Below are 14998 nucleotides of genomic sequence, written 5' to 3' on the forward strand. Positions count from 1 at the left end.
GTTCGAAGCGCCCTCTAGGCAACAGAACTTTTTTTCCCGACATTTAACGCTTCACTAAGGCCCGTATTCACAAACGAAACTTATCCTTAACTTGTGACTTAAGTAACCTATGGGCACTTAACGCGTTTCACAGACCAATCTTGTACTTAAGTGGAACTTAAATCGCCACTTAAGTACCGGAAAGTAAAGTACAGCTACTTGCTACCTTAAAAAGTTATCCTCAACTTATGACTTAGGTAACCAATCGGCACTTAACGCGTTTCACAGACTAATCTTGTACTTAAGGTAAACTTAAATCAGCACTTAAGTACCGGAAAGTAAAGTACAGCTACTGGCTACCTTAAGTGCTACTTTAGCTGTTTTTTCGTCAAACAACATGGCCGACCACTACGGCTGTGTCGCCTACTTCACCGATTATGCTGGCCGTGTGGAAGAAATTACGCAGGATGAAGCATATCGTTACGCGCCGCCGTTACGCCAAGTTCTCAGGGATCGGCACAATCCCATCGAGCTGTATACCGACGCGGAATTCCTGTCGCAATCGCTTTTCCAGGCTGGTGGTGCTACACCTGTTACAAATGTTGCCGCTGGGCATAAAGGACAACGAACGCGGTCAATCGGTTCCGCCACTGCATGCTGATGACATACGTGAAATATATTTGAGAGCTGAGGTTGTTTCGCTTGCTTCATCAAACAGTTTTAGCCAGGCGTCCGCAGCAGCTTGGCAGACGCGGGCTTTGATGGCAGCTCGCGTCCGTATCTGCTGCGGTCGCCCAACCACATACATTGGCAGCTTGCGTCTGCAGAACAGCTGTGGACGCCCGAATAAACTGTGTAACGGAGCAAGTGAAAGACCTCACCTGTTATTTTTTTAATCATTGGTTCCTTTCACATGAAAACACTCCCGTTATTAAGAAAGAAGGGAACGCTCGCGGGCGCTCTGAAAATAAAAGAAGTTAGAGAAGAACGCCAAACGCTGAAAAGCAGAAAAAGAATCCAAGGAGCGAAACGCACACAAAAGAACCGCTCGTATTGCATGCGATATCTCAGCACAGTAAACAAACTTGTAGACGACAAAATAAGCGCGAGTTGTGATGACCACTTTATAGCGAAGGCCGCTGATTGGCAGCTGCTTGTTGTGTCTAGCCGAAGGCTTAAAACCGACAAAACCGACAAAAGCGAGAAATAATTTATTCCGCCTGTTACGAAAAGTACCTTTATAAAGACTACAACATTTACGGGCAGTGTTCCGCGAAAGTTACAGTAATTTATTGGTGCTTTATTTAATGAAACAAGTGTGAAAACTTCTGTAGCCTCGTTCCCAGGAGCCATACTTACCCAGAAAAGTGGTACTTTCATAAGTGCTCCTTAAGTGTGGTTTTTGAAACTTTCCCCGCACTTAACTCAAACTTATACTTTCCTCATACTTTCATAAGTGTAACTTATCGCGCAACTTTCGCTGGTTTTCTGATCAAACAAAATGGCTGACTTTTCTAACAGTCTCGCCGACTTCGTGGATTTTGCTGGCCGGGTGGAGGAAATTATACAGGATGAAGCGTATCGCTACGCGCCGCCGTTACGGCCAGTTCTCAGGGATCGGCAGAATCCTATAGAGGCATACAACGACGCGGAATTCCTGTCACGGTACCTCTTTTCCAAGCGAGCAGTGATACGCCTGCTGGAAATGCTGCCGCTGCACCCAAAGGACAACGAACGTGGTCACCCCGTGCCGCCACTGCTCCAGCTGCTCATCACGCTGCGATTCTACGGCGCCGGAACCTTTCAAGTTGTTACGGGAGACCTTCTTAATGTGTCTCAGGCAAGCGTGTCAGGCATCAACGCACGCATATCAAGAATGATAGCTGACGCATTGTTCCCGCAGCTTGTGAGGTTGCCCAACGCCAGTGAAGCAGCCGTGGTAATGGAGGAATTTTATGCCATGGCGCGTTTCCCTGGTGTGAGCGGCTGCATAGACTGCACTCATGTGCCCATAAAAAATCCCGGTGGAGAAGACGCGGAGGTCTTTCGGAATCGTAAGGGCTACTTCTCAATCAATGTCCAGGCACGGCCGCTACATAAAAAAGCAGGTGCGGCCTGCTGCGTAGCGTCGCCGTCAATGGGCAAGCGCGTCCCGGTCGAGTTGACAGTTGCGGCCGCAGTTTTTGGTGAGGACGCCACTAGCGCGGTCCGCAAAGCAGAGGCCAGTTCGTGCTACCATTATGCAGCGGCCGTGGTGCTACAATGTGGTCGGCTCGGAATTTATGCGTTGTTCGTGTGCTTTTTTGTGTGATCGTGTGTGTGAGTAGCTTTCCTCATGTTTCTTGCGCCTGAGTGCGTTTATTTGGTGTGCGCGTCTGTGGCGGACGGTTTTTTCCAGCGGTGAGGGATGCCGCGAAGCTGTTGTGTGCCGCTGTGCAATTCAAACGCGAGAAGAGACGCTACTATGAAGTACCACGAATTCCCTAGCGATCTGCAGCGTCGCGAAGCGTGGCCGAAGAATGTTTCTCGCCAAGGGCCATCAGAAAAAGCAAGTAAGTGGGAGCCAAGCGACAGGTCGCTGGTATGTTCATTAAATTTCACTGAGGATAACTATAAAAAGAACACGAAGATTAGGATTTTGGTTCCGACTATGGTCCCGACTGTGTTTCCCGGTTATCCGCACTACATGCAAAAAAAGAACGCGCAGCCCAGAAAACGCTGGCGAATGAATGCAGCTGATGACGCAATAGTTGGGGCAGGTGATTGTGAAAGCTCAGGAGAAAGCCCTAAGATCAAAAGTTCCTGGCACCCTGTGAAAGACGATATCGAAGCGTGCGTTCCACAGTCGGCCTCAGAACCGAGCACAGAACGTAGCTTTCCTGTAGATCAGGCCAGCCAAACCACATTAGATATTGCACAAGAAAAACAAACGGGAGACAAAAGGAAGAAACGTACACAGAACAAGCGCTTGTCAGTTCTGTATATCTTATTTTGCCGCCGTTTCTTTATGTGCTGCTGATTTCATGTCATGCACCTTTACTAACCTGCCGCGCTTGTTATAGAGAGACAGAGGAAAAGTCAAATTCCGGGAGAAAAGGCGGCCACCCTCCTGAGTGCCTGCATCACTCACTACTTCGTCTTGAAGAAACACGTAAATATACTCAGCATAATTCGTAATAACGAGAACTTTTAATTTCAGGTGAGTAAAGCGGCCAACCTTCATGAAGAGTACTGAGGCCCACTCTACAAATATTGGTAGTCCTAGGGCAAACTGTTCACATATGTGGGGTAATCGGCATTTCTAATAACGATTTCAATAGTCAACCTGTAATGTGCAGCTATAAAACGCGTAATCTACGGCCTGATTGGAGTAAGTGTCGCGCGTACAAACGCGGCTGTCGAAGCGCTTCTCCGTGAACAGCTGGACCGGTGTGGTGGCGCCAGAGCGGGCGCAAGGAGAACTAGGCCCCGGACGCCGTTTCGGCGCCACGCAGCAGGCCGCACCTGTTTTTTTTTTATGTAGCGGCCGTGGTCCAGGTATGTGTATGGCTCTCCCGTTGACGTAAGTTAGGGAAATACTCGAATGATCATCGTGTTTATAAAAGTAGCAGTGCGACTTTGTATGCATAACATAAATTTGTACCAATTTTCCCGAGCATTATATCTATTTCAGAGTGAAAAAAGATTGCTTCCTATTGCAGGCAATCACAGGGCCTCAGCTTCAATTTTTTTATTTGGTGGCCAGCTGGCCGGGTTCAGCTCACGACAGCCGGATATTTGACAATAGTTCGGCGAGAGTACAGTATGAGAGAGGGACTGTGCCTGGCATCCTACTTGGCGACAAGCGGTATCCCTGCAGATCCTACCTGATGACCCCATTTAGAGACGCAGGGACGAAAGACAGCCCTAAGCACAGGTGAAGTCAAGTTGCAGCAATCGTGGAGCAATACTATTGTGTATACAAATGCCTAAAATGCTAAAAAAATGATTTGTTTAGGTACAACAAGTCTCTCTCACGGACTCGCTGCAGTGTCGAGCGGGCGTTTGGAGTGTGGAAGCGAAGGTTTCCATGCCTCGACATGACACTTCAGATAAAAACATCATCAGTTCCCATCATCATAACAGCTTGTGCCGCACTGCACAACTTCGGCCACCTCCTGAGAGAACGCGTCCCACCTCCACCACAAAGCCAGGTCATTCATGACAGCAGTTCACTGGCTACCATCTCATCTGCTCCGCCACCACCAGCAGCCATGCCACTTGTGCCAGACACAGCAGGCGGATTCAGGATGAGGGAGCGCATAGTCGCGCAGTATTTCACTTAAATGAAATGAAACAACATAACAGGGCTGTGATTTTATTCATACTGTTTTTTAATAATGTCTAGCTGAAGCTTTAGCATTTGTGCCTTGGCCTTCTGATTCGCTATTTTTGACCGAAAAAGCTCCATTGTCTCACAGTGTTGCGCTCTTTTTTGTTTGTGCTCGATCCGCATGAACTTCAACCTCAATAAATGCTCTCGTTTCTTTTGCTCGCGGTCCTCTTTGATCGCATCCAGGCGGGCACCGAGTTCGATTGAGACAGCCGTTTGCCTCTGGCTGCCGCTGGTTGAAGTGCGTTTCGTGCCAGCTGGCACAGCGGCGCTGGCAGTTGCAGCTGAAGCGGCTCCGGAAGTTGTTGTGGGTGCTCCAGCTGCAGCCTCTGATAAGCTTGCACCACCGCCATAGCACGGTTTGCTCATTGCAGCATCCTGTACTTGGCCATGGGGACGTGAATGAATTGGTGATGACTCTTCCAGCGGACTGCTAGGCTCTTCCCATGAATAGGAGTCAGTTGCCCCGTCGTACATATCTTGACAACCTGCAGAAACAGTTGATATGGTCACACTGCTTGTCGATTCCTGCATAGCTACACCAAAGGTGTCGCATTGTTCTGAACATCATGCTGTGTATGTACACTCTACAGCCATGTAGTACCTAAAGTGCCCATTGTAACCATTTTATTTTTAAAAATGTCACGTGGTGCAATGTACCTATATCTTCAAGGTTTGATGTTGCTTTGTTCATTCGTCACATTGAGATGCTCAATTACATGAGCCAGTAGAGGGTGGCAGCACCGAAGCCTGACAAACACACCGTTCAGAAAACGGCTAAAATACTGGACTCTGAAAATGCGTACGTGACAGTTGCAGCGTAATAAACGAAACACATTTGTGTTACAAAAAAGTGAACTTAACAGACCTAAAACATGGGCAGTGAAAAAAATACGAAGGAGCCATACCACCGGACTCTTCCAGAGGCGTGTCTTGGGTCTGCGACAGGACTGCAGCGACAGAAGGTGTGCACAGCTGGTTCGAGGACTGCGATCCCCCGGGCATAGCATCATGCCGGCTGCGGTCGCTGTCGCAGGGGTTGGGCAGACGAACAGCCATGGGTGAAGCGATGTCTCCTACGCGCTGCAGCTCATCGGTCATTTCGCTTGACGGTGGTGTTCCGCCACCTGAAATGCAAAAAAATCAAAGAATCGAATTGAGTGAGACTTCAAAAGAAAGTTTATTTAAATGCGAAGCATTTCTTAGCAAACTTCGGCGACTTTGAGCGTATCTATCTATCTATCTAGCCGCCTACGACTTTGCGCTGTCCTGGCCGTATCGTTAATGGGATTTATACCAAAATTGGTATGGCATAACACGACTGTATGACAAACATGAATGACTGGTCATATCATGAAAATCATGAATAACTTGTTATGAAAACCATGATTTACACGCCATGGCCATAGTGCTCCTGAGGCCGTTTTCTTAACTTGATATATTCAAAAATTGCTACGATGAGACATTTCTCTATGACCAACACAAATGACAGGTGGTTATATTTAAATCATAACCTGCATGTCATGTAGAACATGTCATGTAGAACATGTGAATGATGACATGCATATTATATACAGCATTATTTGCTTCTTGCTGACTGCTTCGCATTACATCGATTCCCACAGTGCGTGGGAGCTGCCGGTTTTTTTCAAGCACAGCAAATGAGCAAACGTTAAACGAACGCACAAGACGCACGAAAGGAATGTGCAAACGCAGCGATGCATATAGTGCTCAGCGGATTTACTACCGCAACTTGCACTCTTTCTTGTACCTAGCACAAGTGTAAGAAAACGCAACCATGATTGCAGACGCTGTGACAAAAGTAAGGAGCGCGAGCGCTGCCTATTTTCGCGAGTTCAGCCGAGGCTGGACTTTAGAGACGCGCTGGCGTTCCTTTTTTATTACCTAAAGACAATGAATGCTACCTAAAGAGAAGGAGTGCGTCTCTAAAGTCAAGCTGCGCTTCAAGTCATCGCGGTAAATTACCGAACGCTGCACAATGCCTAATGCAGGATATGTCACTAGTAATATCGCAATATCAATCAGACCAATGCTTACCTGTCGCAAACCGTTCCCGCATGTCTTCAGCGTTCCTCCTTCGCCACTTGTCTTTCATGTTTTCCCAACATTTCTTGAGCTGGGTCCATTTGCGTGGCGTGACGTTGTGGCGGCTGTTAAACTCATCTTCAATCTTTTTCCAGGAGTCGCGCTTCCGACTCGCGGACGCCGCGTCGGTCCTCTTGTTTTCGACGACGCTGCGGTGGCGTGAGAGCAGGTCCAACAACACAGCGCGTTCTTCCTCGGAGAAGTTGATTTTTTTCTTCTCCATCGTCAAGACAAAGAAAAAATATCGCACACACACACCGTGAAGAAATGCTTAACGTCCCTGAAGCACAGCGAAACTGTAAGCCACCGTACGTAGCGAACACAATATAACTGTTGCGACGGGGAGAGGTAACAGCTGACTGGGGTATCACTGGGCTATAACTGGGGGTGGCCAGATGAGTCCGAAAAAAAGCGCAAAAATACAAATACCTGTTTTCTCTACTCAGCACTGTGTGCATGTTATCACTGAATATTTTCTTTCCACATTATTTCGATGCAAAAGTTAATAATTTGCAAATAAATAGATCGTACACGTCAATAATATATGTAGCCTCAACACCATGCGACATACTTGTCCCGAAAAGTGCTACTTCGGAAAGTAATACTTAAGTGTCATTCAAGAAACACTTTTCTGAAACTTTCCTTATACTTGCACTTTTCTTACACTTACTGTACCTCCACTTAAGTATCGTTTGTGAATACGGCCCTAACTGCTTCTGTCATTCACACATGCCAGCCCAATTTATTTCAGTATGATTGGAGATAGTCGAAAATTTACTTGATACACTTGATATGTAATGACACACACACACACATATATATATATATATATATATATATATATATATATATATATATAATCTTGTTCTAATGCTGCAACGTATATATGGCTCATGCTGCCATTTTTAACATTTATTTTTCTCCGCTCAATACGACAATAAAACATGGGCATAGATTCCCGTGCTCAGTGGAACAGAGGAATCTGTTGAACTGAAAATTACAAGATACGCTCTCATCCTAAGTCCCTTTAAAGGAGTACTGACACCTTTTTTCGAAGGCGAGTTTACTCTGCCATACATATCTCCTGTATGCAGAGACGGCTCTGAGCAAGTGTAAAGCTCAGCAAATGCTGATAAGATATTTTAATTTGATATTAAAGTCAATTTTTCCATGGCGCACCTACTGATATTGACACTAGCTTGACGTCAGGCTACAGTACAAATTCTGGTGACTTCACGCAGCAGTCTGGCTTGTTGTGATGACGTTAGGTGCCGAAACTTCCAAGATGGCCGCTTGTGCTTGGAAACGTCACTATATATTGTGCAAGTACGTGACGAGAAGCTCATACCGTGTTGTGACGTCAGGGTACAGTAGGAACCGAAACTAGCTTTTAAAAACATACTGTAATTACTTTTTCAGGGCGCACTCGCGCTTAGCACTACCTTTTCTAGGCTCTTGAGGGCTTGACCTTTCATTTGACGCAAAAAAACGACAAATGAAAATATTCGTGTCAGTACCCCTTTAACCCGTGTCTATTACAGCCGATCGCATTTGCGAAGAGACTTCTGAGCCTAAAAGTTTGCGTGAGTGACATGAATCCTTCAGTGCACAAATTAGTTCGGAAAATGAAACATCCGTTGTCACAGGGACAATGCGCTATTTCAAGCACATTAATTAAAAAAGGAACTCCAGAACACTCTTTTGCGATATCTGCTACTATGAGACCTAGCAAATGTCTTCATTGCATTTCAGCCTTTCACAATTACAAGGTATTTTTGTCGGTCCGCAAACTCCAGTTGAGACAGGTGTATTACGCAGAAATCCTAATTCTTTAAATCAGCTCGAGAGACCCAACGCGGGAAATTGTGATGGGTGAAATAAGGGGCAAAAAAGGTAAAACTGCAGAACTGGGAATGTGTGTGTGTTTTTTTTATTACCTACAAGCTACTCTGGCTGTTCAGTAAAGCCAAAGCTGGATACATTGAAAGCAAAAAAAAACTCCATAAATTATCATATGTGCGCAGAATACCTATTCAACATATTTGCAGTGGCAACAAAAAGTCTTTCCCACGAAACTTCCATGGGCATGCCTGCTGAAAACGGCGCGCCATCTCTACAGAAAAGTATCTCTCCTACCCACTTATTCACTGCGTGCACTTCGCTTCATTGTATTCTAATCGTCAAAGACCTTCTGAATGTGTTTCAATAAACACAATAAAATGTGTCAAATAGTACAATAAATGTGTCACTGTGTCAACGTGTATAGTGTCCCAGAACGGGACGCGAGAGTGGGCCAGAAAAGCGAAGAGACCAGGTTAGGTTTCGTCGGAATCTAGGTCATCGAGTGCAAGAATCCAAAACTATAGTTCATGTCGAGCGGAAGAAAATTGCCGAAAATAACTGGAGAATCTGGAAGGAGGAAGACTTACTCGTAGATGGGAGGCATGTGGATTCTTGAATCTCGTCGCCAAGTTTTATCGGCGCGGCCGTCAGGGATGACGACGCAGGGAGACAAAGGAACGGCGCGCCAGGAGAGCCAGCCTTAAGGAGCACGCAGAAGGCAGCAGCTCAGACCCGAGCGGAGAACTGCTTATCCAAACCAACCATACAATATATACCGCGGTCCAACGCCCGCTGGGGCCGAAGTAGTGGTGTATGAAACCGAAACCGAAACCACACGAAACAACAGAGAGGAGGAGGGAGCCAGGTGAGCCAAGAGAAGAAAATACTCGATCGCCGAGCCCTGAATTCCCGCTGTCCCACGAGTGCGAGCGCAAAGCCGCGATCGCCCTGACACTGTGAATTAAAAATGATGAGTATCTAGTTATTATGACGCAGGAACGAATAGTTCGCAACAACGTATCAACGTAACCAATGGAATAAACACAATGCTTTGTCATCTGTGAGTGCATGCACCCTTCCCTTATTTTTCGAACTTGAATCTGCTAAAGGTTCACCAAACTTCAAGTTAATGGTTAGGTATGAGCCTGCATAGTTGCTGTTTAGGTAAAAGTGAAAGCACCGCGCCAATTGTTGTGCGAGATACTGGTGTTAAAGTGCAAGCTGACTATTGATCGACTTACATAAAAAGGTTCCTTTGCGCCCATGGGCCAATTGACAGAAGTGCGCCACTATAAGATTTACACCATCTCCCGCTAAAGGGGACCATGAGGCGATGCGAAGCCAGAGCACTTGCACGATCGCGTTCCGTTGGCGTTCGCTGGCCATGCTACCGACCTCGCGTCGTGGAACGCGAAGAGGGACGCTACGCGCGTCGTATCTTCCATCTAGCCTGGCCGTTAATTCTCACAGGGCGAGCGGGGAACGCGGCCGACAGGCGGGCGAGAGGGGGGCAGCGTAGGAGAGGAGAGAGAAGGGGAGGAGACGCGCATGCGCTCGAGCTCATCGCGGCGTTGCGCAGGAGAGAATTCCGGCATGTCTAGCCCGCGTTTCAGAGGAAGAGTGGAAAGGGGAGAGAGGGGTATGGGAGAGGGGGAGGGGAGAGGGAAAGTGGAAAGAGGGAAAGTGGAGAGGAGAGGGGGAGAGGGGAGTGGAGAGGAGGTGTGTGGAGAGGGTATGCGCATGCGCAGTAAGGGTGGTCACGCCGCACACCACCACCACCGGATTGAGCTCGGCCTTAAGATACTTCGCATCTAATAACCCAGTTTACAGAAATGCTTTACGCAAAAGCCATATCATTAAAAACCATGTCTAGAATACTCGACACCATGGCGCTATTTTACGACGACACATTCCCCTCGCATCTCCTATGTTCTCATTCGCAGTATGGACCGGTCTATTTACTTCTGCGTCCAAGATAAACGTAGGGCACAAATGCCTTTGTAATAATTGCTGTTGTTTAACGCCCCAAAGTCACGATTTCATTATGAGAGACACCGTAGTGGAGGGCTCCTGAAATTTCGACCCCCTGGAGTTTTTTAACGTGAACCTAAATCTAGGTACACGGGCCTCAAGCATTTTCGCCTCCATCGAAAATGCGGCCGCCACGGTCGGGATGCGATCCCGCGACCTTAGAGTCAGCAGTGACAAAAGCGTTTTGCACGAACCTCGACGACGCGCTCGACTGCCTTGAAAGATCAGAATTTCTCGCCACTAGGCTTGCGCTGTGACAACTCGCAGGACCCAATGGCTAAAGCTAATCGTCAAAAACGTGCGTTAGTTACACCTGACGTAATGTATGAGCTATTTGTGTATGAAGCTGTATTATGCTTTTTCTATGTTGTAGTACACCTGTGACAATTTGACGTCTGATAGCGATGTGTTAGAAGGCCAGAATAGTATACGTCGTGTTATACGTCAAAGGTCCACGTCGATCCAATTTCCACGCTTCCCTTTGTTGGCCACCCATGACATGTTTGGAGCAGCACCAGCCTGACACATTCCTTTAAAAGTTGCCGCTTCGCCGCACGAGATCGTAACATGTAAATCTTAGCCGGTGAGGCTTAGTCGGCAAACAAATATGTCGTTTGAGCTGTCTAAGAGAAATTTTGTGCAATCGCGAAATTTTCAAAGCGTACTACCATCAAAGCACTCCACTTTTTACTTGCGTGTGATTATACTTCAGGAGCTCCGTTCGCAAAATTTGGCATTTTCTGTCACCACGGGCGAAGATCCTACGCGGTGGTTCAGATAGAACCTGCTAGTTGTCTGCATGCCACGACGCGTCTAAAAAAAAAGTTGCAAACTTTAGCCAAGCGCAGTAAACGTTGCCTAGCGTGTGTGAAAAAAACTTCGACGTTTTTATTTGCATGACTAAATGGAGAAGCTTCTATGCGAAAGTGTAAATAACAGCATGACCACTTGAAAAACAAAATTTGTTAGATTGAAGCATGAATTACTGACATTAGGAATCATTTGGTGGAGGTTGACAGATTCTTGCGGATGACGGATTCTTGACAGTGCTGCGTGGGAGTGCCGAAAATCACCGTTGCTAGGATTGAAACATAAGTTGTACTCATTTGGCAGTCATTTCTTGCGTGATGACGAAATCAGAGCATTTATTATTCTCGATTCGCAGTTTATCATCATCATTATCATCATCATCATCATCATCATCAGCCTGTCTACGTCCACTGCAGGGCAAAGGCCTCTCCCATGTTCCGCCAATCAACCCGGTCCTGTGCTTTCTGCTGCCACGTTATACCTCATCTACCCACCTAATTTTCTGTCTCCCCCTCACGCGTTTCCCATCTCTTGGAATCCAGTCAGTTACCCTTAATGACCACCGGTTATCCTGCCAACGGGCTACGTGCCCGGCCCATATCCATTTCTTCTTCTTGATTTCAACTATGATATCCTTAACCCTCGTTTGTTCCCTGACCCAATCTGCTCTCTTCCTGTCTCTTAAGGTTACACCTACCATTTTCCGCTCCATCGCTCGCTGCGTCGTTCTCAATTTAAGTTTATACCTAATCCTAAAAAATGACAAGCACTGGCTTCACATCCGATTTCAGATGTCATTAGTGCAACGCGCGCTGACTACGGAGCGTTTTAGCTGCCCTGTTCACTTCCCATTGCGGTTTGAAGTCGCGTTCAGCGATATATGGCCTGCAAGATGAGTCCCCACGCAACACTTTTCGGCGAGTACCTATCACGTATCCAAAAATATTTTCCGTTGTGTAATGCATCTGCCAAATTCAATTTTGGGTTCTAAAAACACGCATCGTTTGTTGTGTTTTCACACCACATACTCGAAAGCCAACGACTGAGACGATATCATATACTGATAATTTGGCCGAATCGAGAGAACAAGGGTAGACAAAAACATTCGGCAGATCCCACGCTTTGTGGGAATCGATTTCATGCGAAGCAGTCAGCGAGTACGTTTATGCTGTATTTTGTGGCCTTGAGCTAAGCGTTACAAGATGGGCAGACGTGTTTTTGTAAGGGCAGTAGCTGTGTGCACATCGTGGGCTTACCAGGCACGTCCACAGCATTGGCGTTTATAGGGTAACTTATGGTGCGACGTAACGTAAGCCCTCACGTTACTGTAGATACGTCGGTATTATCGAAACTAAGTGCACTTTATGGTGCCATTATGCGAATATCATACGTAACTTTCGTTAATGTATTCCTACGGGGACGAGCAATGCTTCAATATAGCTTGCTCAATCATAGGAGTAAAAATGTAATTTTTTAGACCGCTTTAAAAGCGGAGCCAACACTGTAACGACAGACATTAATCTGATATGAGGGCTCTATCATAGGAGTAGGTATGTAGTGTTTATTGCTTTCTTGTAAAGTTAGATAGCCAGCACTACAACCACAATTGACGGCGCACCGACATTAGGCCTGCATAGGCTGTTTTTCCAAACCGGTCGATAGGCCTGGCGTGGCTCTGTGGTAGAATACCTGATTGCCACGCAGAATGCTTGGAATTGATTCCTGCTGGGATACAAATTTTCATTCTTTCTATTCGTCGGGCCAATGCTGCCGATGTCGGTTTTTCTTTAAGGCCTCGCATTTGAATTACCGATGTCTGTTCTCGTCGTTCTTGGTATATATAAACTGTCAATCACCTGTGGCACATAACCGTACACCATAGTCTGTGGTAAACGGGTATATGCCACACGTGTCTGGAGGAAAGGGTTTGACGACTTACGCGACAGGATTTTCACGTTATTCATGTCATGACCCAACAGGTATATTTGTGAAATCCTCTTACCCTCCTATGCCAAGTTTGGTCTACACCAACTTAAGGAGGCGATCATGACAGCACCCAGACGTAAGCGAATTGATAGATAGATAGATAGATAGATAGATAGATAGATAGATAGATAGATAGATAGATAGATAGATAGATAGATAGATAGATAGATAGATAGATAGATAGATAGATAGATAGATAGATAGATAGATAGATAAGAAGAGTGGTAAGTTGGGCTAGTTGGTAATGATCCATACTTATTGTAACTGCGCAAACAACGGACGGAAACACGAAGGGCGAGAAAAGGACAAACAAGCGCAGACTATCAACTGAAGTTTTATTGCAAGAACGAGGCAATATAAAGGGCAGGAAAAAAAAGCCGGCAGATCCCACGCATTGTGGGAATCGATGTAATGCGAAGCAGCCAGCAAAGAGCTGCATACATCGTCTTGTATGTCATTGAGGAAAATACGTGTCATGGTTTTCGTGTTAACTCCTATTATTTATGTTCGTCACACAGTGACGTCGCGCAAGACCAATTCCGGGGTAGATCAAGCTAGCGAAACGGCCACCAGCGCGCCATGAGCGTGGCACGTAAGTCATGCTGTACATGACATGCGTGTCATGATTTTCATGATAACTCGTGTTATTTATGTTCGTCACACGGTCACGTCGCAAGATGCCAATTTTGGTGTATATCAATCTAGCGAAACGGCCGCCAGCGCCCCATGAGCGTGGCACGTAAGTCATATTGTAGATGACATGCGTGTCATGATTTTCATGATAACTCGTGTTATTTACGTTCGTCACACGGTCACGTCGTAAGAGACAAATATTGGTGTATATCAAGCTAGCGAAACGGCCGCCAGCGCCCCGTGAGCGTGGCACGTAAGTCATGCTGTACATGACATGCGTGTCATGATTTTCATGATAACTCGTGTTATTTATGTTCGTCACACGGTCACGTCGCAAGATACCAATTTTGGTGTGTATCAATCTAGCGAAACGGCCGCCAGCGCCCCATGAGCGTGGCACGTAGGTCATGCTGTGCATGACATGCGTGTCATGATTTTCATGATAACTCGTGTTATTTATGTTCGTCACACGGTCACGTCGTAAGAGACCAATATTGGTGTATATCAAGCTAGCGAAACGGCTGCCAGCGCACCATGAGCGTGGCACGTAAGTCATGCTGTACATGACATGCGTGTCATGGTTTTCATGATAACTCGTGTTATTTATGTTCGTCACACGGTCACATCGGAAGAGACCAATATTGGTGTATATCAAGCTAGCGAAACGGCCGCCAGCGCCCCATGAGCGTGGCACGTAAGTCATGCTGTACATGGCATGCGTGTCATGATTTTCATGATAACTCGTGGTATTTATGTTCGTCACACGGTCACGTCACAAGATACCAATTTCGGTGCATATCAATCTAGCGAAACGGCCGCCAGCGCCCCATGAGCGTGGCACGTAAGTCACGCTGTACATGACATGCGTGTCATGATTTTCATGATAACTCGTGTTATTTATGTTCTTCACACGGTCACGTCGCAAGATACCAATTTCGGTGCATATCAATCAAGCGAAACGGCCGCCAGCGCCCCATGAGCGTGGCACGTAAGTCATGCTGTATATGACATGTGTGTCATGATTTTCATGATAACTCGTATTATTTATGTTCGTCACACGGTCACGTCGCAAGATACCAATTTTGGTGTATATAAAGCTAGCAAAACGGCCGCCAGCGCACCATGAGCGTGGCACGTAAGTCATGCTGTACATGACATGCGTGTCATGATTTTCATGTTAATTCGTGTTATTTATGTTTGTCACACAGTCACGTCACAAGATACCAATTTTGGTGTATA

The 14998-nt window shown here is 46.4% G+C and overlaps 1 protein-coding gene across 1 annotated transcript; it reads right to left on the bottom strand.

The window, feature by feature from the left end:
* Positions 1 to 5066: 5066 nt before the first annotated feature.
* On the bottom strand, positions 5067 to 6680 carry LOC119397327 (myb/SANT-like DNA-binding domain-containing protein 3). The gene is made up of 3 exons (XM_037664760.1): positions 6410 to 6680; positions 5260 to 5478; positions 5067 to 5101 (listed from the first exon to the last, which is right to left on the bottom strand). The coding sequence occupies exons 1-3, from the start codon at positions 6678 to 6680 to the stop codon at positions 5067 to 5069; spliced, it is 525 nt and encodes a 174-aa protein (XP_037520688.1).
* Between the last annotated feature and the right edge of the window lie 8318 nt (positions 6681 to 14998).

This window comes from Rhipicephalus sanguineus, chromosome 6 (genome assembly GCF_013339695.2).
Source record: "Rhipicephalus sanguineus isolate Rsan-2018 chromosome 6, BIME_Rsan_1.4, whole genome shotgun sequence".
NCBI classification, from domain to species: Eukaryota; Metazoa; Arthropoda; class Arachnida; order Ixodida; family Ixodidae; genus Rhipicephalus; species Rhipicephalus sanguineus.